This window comes from Colias eurytheme, chromosome 1 (assembly GCF_061535395.1).
Source record: "Colias eurytheme isolate Ceu_HAF_F1 chromosome 1, ilColEury1 Martin Lab GWU primary, whole genome shotgun sequence".
Taxonomy (NCBI): domain Eukaryota; kingdom Metazoa; phylum Arthropoda; class Insecta; order Lepidoptera; family Pieridae; genus Colias; species Colias eurytheme.
The window spans coordinates 7634090-7644497 of record NC_142980.1 but is presented as its reverse complement, the minus strand read 5'-3'; the positions used below and the strand labels follow the sequence as shown (position 1 = coordinate 7644497).

Below are 10408 nucleotides of genomic sequence, written 5' to 3'. Positions count from 1 at the left end.
TATCAAGGGAGTTACCTACGCATTTCAAGTAAAAAAATAAGAAGCGACCGTTCCTACGTTTACGTAGGTATCAGACTTATTTATACTCTGCACTGTTTTGCGTTCTCATTTCTACGTAGAGCCGTATGATCGCGTTCGGGCTTCTTCGCTTTTAAATTAAATAAATAATGCATACAATTTGTGCGCAATAAACTTTGGAGGTGTAGGTGGGTAGTCTTTGCGCTGAAATTCGCGCGCCCGCCCCGCTGGGAACAATAACGGTCCGCAGCGGCGCTAAAATGTTACAATTCGCCAAATATTTGACCATTCCCAGTTTAACTGGATAATGTAGGTTATACTGTTTTAATACGTTTTTGTTGACTCTTGTTTGCTATAATTTACCAGTTATCTAGTTAAATCAATCGATGGTTTTTAAACGACATGCATATACAAACTTACATATTGTGATACATTAAAAAAAAATTAAACTAGTAGATCATGGTGTTTATTATCAGTTAGATTTAACTGCAATTTAAATATTAAATATATTGTAAAAAAAATATGAGAAATACTTACCTATAAGATGAACTAAGATAATAAACACAATTCCTGACAAATAAATAAATTAAATATAATAATATAAAGTCGGTGCAATATTTGGGATATTCACACAGTAACTATGAACATAGGTATCCAATCCTAATCAGATTTGAATCTTAAGGCATCTGTTAGAGATAAGTGGAGGGTCAGATAGAGTTAATTGTGAGAAAAGCGGTTATAAGTGGGAATACAGGTAAAAAAATTTACACAAGCATCATTATAGTAGTTAGGCACTAAGTCGCCGAAGGCACTATTTTTTGTTTTTCAATATTTTTATACATTATGTGAGGCTAACAAAAAATAAAATAATAGTAGGTTTAACAGATAAAAATCACCACTCATACATAATATTCTCCGTTATCCATAGAACATTAGGATCACTCCAGCTTCTAAATATACACTTTTTATCAGATATAGTTATTGCAAATTCCTTAACGAACATTTTAGGACTCTTTAGTAGTATATAAAGGTGTGTTCACATCGGCGTTTACTGAAGCATTGTCATATTTCCATGCACGACCGACCTCGAGTTTGAATAGCATCGCCGTACTCCTGTGTGACCACTTCCTTTGTGTCGTGTCACAATGTTTGCTCTAGCTTGTATATAAACAGTAAAAAGTGAAACCTGTAAACATGCTTCCAAGAAGGTTTTGTTGCCGCAAAAGGGAAATTGCTTTAAGTATATGTATATAAAAACTACGTACTGAATATACAATGCGGCCAGGGCCAATTTTTAATTTCACTCGAGGTATCAAATTTTATTGAATAGCAAGTTCCTACTTGCTATTCAATAAAATTGGGCTAATTAAACTACGAATGGTATAGAGTATAGACTATAGGTAGATGTATATGAGCGGGTCGTTTTTTTATAATAATATTTATAGGAAAGTTCTCTCCACGTATTGCGAAAATTACATAACGTTTTTATTTAGGCATTTAGTAGAGATTCTATTTTACATATAATAGGCACGACGAAAGATTTTGAAATTCTCTTCCATAATGTGTGTATACGTTTACTATACAAGAAAAACCCTATATTTCGGTAATATACTTAAATTTAACGAAGATTAAAGCCATTTTTCAAAAAATATTTAATATCTGTGCCAAAACAGCTCGCAGGTGTCATGGCGTAGGCGTGACGTCAAACTTTGGTAAATACGTAATTATTTGTACGCATTGCGAAGAAAATTAAAAAAGTCTTTATTTAATATGTGTTATAGAAACGAATTACAAAGTTTATAAGTGGTGTGCAGTATTGCAGTGTGAATCCACATAAAAATAATGCTCAAAAATGTGTTAGTAATTATTTCAAGCGAAAAAATAATAAGAAATTATTGTATAAAGTTGGCGCGGAGAATCCCGAACCATGTATTCGTGAATTCGCAATTATATTTCTGTTCTGAGTCGATAAAGCATACGTGAAATAATAGAAAATAAATAAAAATGCGTATTCTCAACATATTCATAACAACAAAATACATCTGACGTGAGTTGTTTACTTATGCGTGACGTCACGCGTGTTTTAGTCAAAATGGCGAACTTCAGAACTTCAATGTTTTATTTTATTGATAATCTCATTAATCTTAATGTTTTTAAGATTTCTAAGTCGCTATATTTAATTTATTTATTATACATTTTCACTTAAAAACACTAATACGATCATTTATGGATACTGTCGTCATGCCTATTAGGCAACTTCAGGAATACCTACATACTTAGAAATTATAATTACACCTTAAACATATTAGCCATGCCCAAAATAACATAAAATAAGACACTTATTAGCCGATTAATATTTTATTAATATTTACCTACTTGTTTGTGCAGTGGTTGACGATGTCGTAAATGTTAAACCAACAGTGCCGGGTTTCAAACGCTGGTGGAGACAAAACGGATTACAGTCACGGTTTTCATATTTGTAATTTTCTTTATATATTAATTATAACATACGTCTTAACGTATAAAACAATGAATTTTCATAAGACAGCTGTTGTTGAAATATGAAAGATTAGATATAATCTAAACTAATATTATCAAAGGGTAATAATAATAATAACACAGGCTATATTTTAATTTCAAAGAAATTATTAAAGCAATGTATCCCGAGGTAAAATTTTTGTCAATAAAAGTGATAAGTAATTTCGCGTGCGCCGCGATTAGGTAACAATATCAGTACAAAATAAGATTCTCTAAGCCTTGAGTAGATAATAAGGGTAGATGCATTATGCATACATCTGTTTCACTGATCAATTTTCTTTACGGACAAGTAGGTGATCAGCGTTCTATGTCCTGCCAGACAAACATTTTTTTTTCCTCTCGAATCGAACCCAGGACTGTTCCCAGTACCCCTCGGTTCTACGCTCACGCTTCAAACACTGTACCAAGGCGGTCTATGTTTCTATTCTATTAATGGTGGAATCTCATAGTGGTGAAAGAAGGGTGAAATAGATATCAGCAATTAGTTACCCACTTTTACCAAAAAAATTAAGCCACATTTGAAAAGTAAATGATTTAGTTAGTGTTCATATTTTAATATTTCACTTTGGATATTAATTGTTTACATCGAAAAACAATCAGAAAAATAATTCTAATATCGTGCTGTGGTAAAAGATCAACATCGCATAAGCTTTAACGAAAACGCTCACGGTGCGTTGTGATGTGACTGTGTGATGTGATAATCATAGAACCCAAGTTTCATAGCTGGGAAACTTTCTTACCCACAGAGTTTTTTTAGCTATCGGTTTAAATGTGTGGGTTTGGCGACAGTGATTTTAATAACTCAGGCCTCGGAATCACAGACACAATAGAAAATCTATTGTGTCGTGGACCGATCGGGCCGTTCGGGGCTCAATGGGTAACCCTTATTAAAACGCTGGGAGCTATACTTCCCACGTCTCAGATTGAAGTAAATCGTGTTTTATTTTTATATGCTTAAACCTAATGCAGTGTAATATTTATCTACGCAATCTTAACATTTTAGAGAACTTTTTTTCATGGAAATACTTTTCAGAAAATTATTACATGTCATAGTAAACACACGTCAAAGTCAGGTGACGTGATTTTGCAGCCGAAAACGACCGTTATTTTTTAGTTTTTGGTGTAGTGCTCAAAAAAAATTAAATAAGTAGATTTGAGTTCTAGCTATGTAAACTAGACTATATTACGGTTGCGTGAAACGTAAAAATATGCCCAGAATCTTTCTTTTATACCTTGGTAGAGTCGATTGAAATTAAGTCTTTAAGTGGGAAGATATCATCCCAGTGTTCGTCACTGCACACGACATTCGGAAATTCTATATATAAAATCTGTGTGTCTAAAAAATCTGTTTTAGTTGGTATAAGCAACTTATTTATTGTTATTCGTTATTTCCTGATCAGATAATTAGAAATCTTAACTCAATACATTAGTATTTACCTATTGTTTTTATTTTGTTGTAGAAAAACGCCATTTTTATGTTGAAGTTATTCATTTTTCAATTCCCGAATTCTTCCCTCAGTAAAAGAAACTTGCATTGATGAGTAATTTCACCTCCTTTATTAAAAAACTTCATCTTTATAATTTTTACGATAACGTTAAATTCACAAGTGGAGTCAGGGCAACTAACTAGTGTTTTAAAATATTGATGTCTGGAGTGGACACTGGGAGCTATAGTTCCCACCTTTCCAAACTTTTGACAAGAGAGAACAGATGACGGGATATTTACTTCCCACCGAAAAAAGGGTACTTCCCCCCCACTAACCCCTTTTTTGTGTGTATTTTTGAAATCTACGACCCAAAATTACCCAGGAACGTATCTTACTTTTTTGTTAGCTCCTCCACAGGCTCGCGTTTGAATAAGGGTTAATACTAATTATGACATTATAGCACTTCTATTTGTTCTTACTGTTCTGTGTTCTTACCTTTACCGTGTACATACACAGAGAAACTTAGTTTGATTATATAACTCCTTTATGCGAAGTTATTATCTGTGTTATTTTCTTTTATACGTGACCAATATCCACTCATCATGACAAATTCTATAAAAAAACGCTACTTGACAGTTGACACATAAATGTCAAATAGCATGGCTGTCATTTGTCAAGATTATTGATATTTTGTTAGCGAATTAGCGATGTTATTCTAGAAACGAAAACTAGTATTCTAATTGCATAAGAAAATAAAAACTACAGCATATGCATTAGCTTTCCCAGTGAACATTTTACATACACTATACGTTATAATCATAAAATATAAACAGACGTAAAAATGTATGTAAAACATATCATAGTCGTGTTCTTTTTAATTTACCTCGGCTCTGTGTCTGTGAGTATTAATTTTAAAATATAACATATATTAAATTGATCTATTGAAAATAAACCTTGTATCTTAATTGAAATAAAGGTATGTTTGCAGTTTTAAATAGTTTCCATGCTATGTTTTGATCGCAATTTCCGTATCATCTCGTTCGTCCATTTTTAATTTACACGGACTTGTCATTGATCAATTTGAGCAAGATATTTATAGTTAATAACACTTCACTTACAGGGTTCATATGATGATAAAAGATGCAAATGTGTGTGTCCACGTCCGGCTGCAGTACTAAATAACACTGTAGATTCAGATCGTACACTCTATATTGGTAATGTGCCACCAAACAAATGGTTTGTATATATACCTAGTTTACCTAGTTTTTCACTATAGCTTTTTTAACTACATATGTATATTTTTTCATTTTCAGCAATTGTGATGGTATCATTCTTCCCAAAGTTGGCGAACTGATTAAAGGTAGAGAACAAGAATTTTGCCCACGCTGTGAATGTATTTATGAGAACAGAAACACAACAATAATTCAGGTTAGCTTCAAAACTCGAATGTTAATTGTTATATTTTATAAAAAATTCATACTTAATGTCACTTTGTTCCTCAGGTTGTTGTTATAATAGTTGTGTGGGTGATCATGCTACTTGTAGCATACATGGGATTCCTGATCTGCCTCGACCCACTGATCAACAAGAGAGCAAAGGCATCATACCAAGAACATACTAATGAAGATGTAAGCATTATCTTTTATAATCTATAATATAAAAATGAATCGCAAAATGTGTTGGTAAGCGCATAACTCGAGAACGGCTGAACCGATTTCGATAATTCTTTTTTTATTATATTCCTTGAAGTACGATGATGGTTTTTATGTAGAGAAAACGTAAATATGTACCACGGGCGAAGCCGGGGCGGACCGCTAGTTATTTATAAAGATACTAGCGGTTCGCCCTGGCTTTGCCCGTGGTACCTACATGTTTACTTTTTTTTCATAAAAACTATACTATCTCTCAAGTTGGATCAAACTGCACATGGTGTGCGAATTTTATTATAATCGGTTAAGTGGTTTAGGAGTCCATTGAGGACAAACATTGTGACACAAGATTTATATATATTACTAGCGGTCCGCACCGGCTTCGCCCGTGGGTACCTACATGTTTAAATTATCCTATCTCTCAAGTTGGATCGAACTGCACATTGTGTGCGAATTTTATTATAATCGGTTGAGTGGTTTAGGAGTCCATTGAGGACAAACATTGTGACACGAGATTTATATATATGTATATTAAGATTAAGATGTAACTAGATGATGATGATGATGATGAGTAATTTCATTTGTTAAATTTCATAACAATCAATAAAAGAAAATTTAATTTAGTACAAGGGTGCTAGGGTGGGAAGAGCTTATTTTCACAAATTCCACTTTTATACACGAACTTTGTTAAAGAAGTTCAAAATTTCACAGCTGCAATCGATTTAGTCCAATCTTTCTAAAATCAAACAAAATTTGTTATTTCTTAACTATTTATTATATTATGCATTGATATTGTGTAACAATATGTTAAACTAATCAACTAAACAAACAAATTAATATAAAGAAAACAAATTTAAACAATGAATTATTCACTTTTAAAGCAATTATAAGTGTGACATCAAATTAAACAACTCTTCTTATTTGATTAAACACAATGACTAATCAAACTTTTACAGATACAAAATATGATATCAAATAATTTATCACTCACTTTAATTATTTTAATTCAAGTAGGTACCTAAATATTCAACAATGGAAAAAAATATGAGATTTCGAAATCAATGGTGTCTTCTTCAAGAACGACATTTAATTGAAAATTCCAAAAATATTCAACACATTGAATATTTATTATAAAATTTAGAAAAAGGATGAATAAAATTAGTTATTAGGGAAAGAAAGTTATTAGCCAAATAGATCATAGATGAACGACAACAATCAAATATTAGATACATAATCACCAAGTGAAATATGTGTTATGATTAAAATAATTATTCATGTGTTGTGATTATAGAAAAAACAAAATAAGATCATCATTATGAGATTAAACAATAATATAATAATTATTGATGATAATAGCATCATTATTACTTAGATTACAACTGTCATCTAAATAAATAATGACCTTATTATACCTTATTCTAGGATGAGAGTGCTATCAGTGGGCCGTCTCAACAAGCCGGTCCGCGCGGGAACGTTCTGAACCGCGTCACTCATCAGCAAGACAAGTGGAAGCGCCAAGTGCGTGAGCAGCGACGCAACATATACGATAGACATACTATGCTCAACTAGGATACGGTTGTCTAATCTTCATAATGATAAATTCGATTTAACAAGCATTCTCTTGACTGTATCATATAACTATCAGTCAATATTTCCATGCATGTTAATGTATTTATCATTTGTTTATTAGATAAAAAGATAAGAATTGCTGATGATATCTAGAGATAGATACATCACAATACATCATTGTATCCTTGCAGTGTTAAATCCAGTAAGGCTAATGTTTAGTAATGCAATAAAATATTATTGCATTTTGTAAATAAGGCAAATAAGTTACTCAATTTATACAATTAATTATAGCTAACATAATAACCATATGTGTGATTATAAAAACCAATAAATAACTTTTTTCTTACCAATGTGTATTTTTATTTCTATCTATCTTTGATCAAGTCAGGGAGTCTGTATGCATACATCACTAACTTAAATTAAAACATTTGCAAGAATTTAGATATTTATTAGTATTTTCTGTTATGGTAGTTATAGGTACAAAATAGTAACATTTTAAGCATACATTAACATTGTAACAGTTGAATAATAATTCTTTTTTAAATAGTTTATATAAAATTAAAAAAATAGAAAACATCTTACTTATCTAGAATATATTTTTTATAACAAAAAAATTCTCATTAAATTTAATATCACATCAAAATAATATTCTTAAATTCTTAATTAGTCTTCTGGTTCCTCACCATTGATTAAGGAAATTTGAGCCTAAAAAAATGTTATAGTTGCATTAACATACATTCACTGGAAATTAGATTTGTAAAGGGGTTTGGGTACTTCTGTATGGGCTAGTGGCGTCGTGATGACATTTCGCGGCCAATTATATGAAACTTGAACATTGAACTTGAACAATAAAGGAGAATTCATTACTGGCCACGAAAGTTCATCACACCGCCAACTTTACCCAATTACCCCTTTCAACATAATTTTTGTAATGAATGAACATTAAAGTGCACTTTTTATTATTATTATAACTGATAGTTTTTTTTTTCTGAAATATGATAAAAAATTACCACTGCTCAGGTGGGACCAGGGCTTGTAGATATTCAGGTTGTATTAAGTTTTTTACATCAATAATTAATTATCTTTCCAATGACAATAACCAACAATTATCTGAATTTCTAAATTATAATATAAATAGGCTTAATTTTATTGCAGCAATTTGCATGTCAGACTTCACTTATCAACCATAAATAACTCAGCATATAAATACCTAATCAATATTAATTACAATTTACATGAATACTTACTTCATCAGCAGGATTTATATCTATATAAATTGTTGTTTGTTTCCTTGTTAATAACGGATCAAGGATGATTAAAAATATTAAATAAGCAGAAAGTAACATTAAGATCCATAAAACTATTATAACAACAACCTGAAATAACAAATATATATTTTACCAAACTAAGTTAAATAACTTGTTCATTAATTAAATTATCAATTAAGATACTTCATTAACATTCTTGTCGTAAATAAATATAAGATTGAATATTATTTTAATTTTTCTAGATATAAAATAAAATACTATTTAAGCTTACCATTATTATAGTTGTATTTCTTGATTCATATTTGCAATCACACCTTGGACAAAATACTTGTGCATTGTCCCTAATTTCATCACTTACATGAGGCAAAACAACACCACCACAGTTACTGAAATTAAAGACAAATAAATATTAAGTAAAATTTAATAATATTTTAATGTATAAATGCATAATCATTAGAGAACTTGATTTATACATTGTTTCATAGAATGTAAAGCAAACAGTATTAGTTATTAGCTTACTATTAGTAATATTACTGACTGTATTGTATAAGGAATAAAATCCATGGAATGAGACTAATTAAAAACCCCAGGGCGGTTCTTTGACATAATTTTGTACAATAAAATTACATAATTTGATGAGAGCTATTGCTTATTGCAAACTCTTATAGGTGAAACTGATTTCAAACAGTAAATATTGAGCTATGAATAAATAAATGTTTGTGGTTTGTCATCAATATAGCTTATGGCTACCATATGGTTCATTGATGTACTTGATACTCATCCATTCAAAAAACAATATATCTAGTTATTTTCATAAGAATTAATTCCATTTTACATTATACATTTCTTAATTGTTCCATGCGTATATAGAAATAAATTGGTATAAAGTACATACACAGGGAACATAGACTTACCATTTACTTGGAGTCACATAAGCACTATAAAGTTTGATATCTGTCAATTTACTCTGGGTGTTGTTTAAAACAGAAGCTGGACTTGGACAAACACAGCGGCATCTTTGATCCTCATAAAACTGAGCCTACAACAAGAAGTGGACGAATGACACAGTTACAGTTATTTTACAGTTCAAATTATAATCGTGAAAATTTACCCGAACTCCAGAATAACAACACATTAAAACTAACAAATAACACGTGTTCTTAATCATCTTCAAATTTATAAAATTTCTAAATCGACATAATCAGTAAAACAGAATTGGATCCAGAACTTTTTTGTTCATTTTAAGCGATTTTATTGCAAATATTACTAGGTATATTTTTACTATCATTTGCTCATAGCTGACTTGTTTTTCGTCAATTTGTATGGCCATGTAATAGTTTTATTTTATTTAAAATAAACAACACAGAATTTATAAAAAGCCTATTCAAATTTGAAAATAATTTACGCAATGCAATGTCAAAACTGGTCAAAACACGCTCCAACGTCAACAAGATTACGGACCATAAACTACACAAGTACACACTTCTACACTCTACAGGTACAGACTAAAGAAAAAGTTTTGAAATTCCAAAAGAAAAGATCGATATGGCGATAACAGTGGGTGAAATAAGCTCTCCTGCCAAATAATTATGTCTTATTCCATGTTCCACTATCAGTCGCTTCCAAATAGTGGTTTTTTAATACGTCTCTACACGTTTTGAAACCGTGTAGCCACCACAGATATATAAATATTACTTGTTCCTATTAGTGTTGTAGCCACACATAATTATTTGGCATAAAAAGAGGATGTATGAAAATTGAAATGTCATTAACTCTTGTCTTTGGTTTTTCGATGACTGCTGACATACTGATGACGGATCATGATTTGAAGTGGGTAGAAGATAAATGTGTTATTTTTGTGATGAGTGTTCTTATAACTTTTAAGGTAATTGAAGAAATTTTAATATGTTTGTAACAACCAAATTTACAGCAAAAAATA

General features: G+C 30.9%; 3 protein-coding genes across 5 annotated transcripts in view; 2 read left to right on the top strand and 1 right to left on the bottom strand.

Annotated features, from left to right (window-relative positions):
- Positions 1-4663: 4663 nt before the first annotated feature.
- Positions 4664-7551, top strand: LOC149911094 (uncharacterized protein CG1161-like). The gene is made up of 5 exons (XM_090102734.1): positions 4664-4881; positions 5104-5219; positions 5297-5411; positions 5486-5611; positions 7055-7551. The coding sequence occupies exons 1-5, from the start codon at positions 4825-4827 to the stop codon at positions 7199-7201; spliced, it is 561 nt and encodes a 186-aa protein (XP_089958860.1). The 5' UTR covers positions 4664-4824; the 3' UTR covers positions 7202-7551.
- Positions 7552-7640: 89 nt separating this feature from the next.
- Positions 7641-9886, bottom strand: LOC149911093 (transmembrane protein 9B-like). Its single transcript, XM_090102747.1, has 5 exons — positions 9581-9886; positions 9384-9508; positions 8741-8855; positions 8449-8577; positions 7641-7906 (listed from the first exon to the last, which is right to left on the bottom strand). Exons 1-5 carry the CDS (start codon positions 9635-9637, stop codon positions 7865-7867), a joined length of 468 nt encoding a protein of 155 aa, XP_089958873.1. The 5' UTR covers positions 9638-9886; the 3' UTR covers positions 7641-7864.
- A 366-nt stretch (positions 9887-10252) lies between these two features.
- Positions 10253-10408, top strand: part of roq (RING finger and CCCH-type zinc finger domain-containing protein roquin) — a 38252-nt gene continuing 38096 nt past the window's right edge. For all 3 annotated transcript variants that reach the window (XM_090102718.1, XM_090102727.1, XM_090102709.1), the window contains exon 1: positions 10253-10354. The gene's annotated coding sequence lies outside the window, so the exon portion shown is untranslated. The remainder of the gene's footprint in view (positions 10355-10408) is intronic.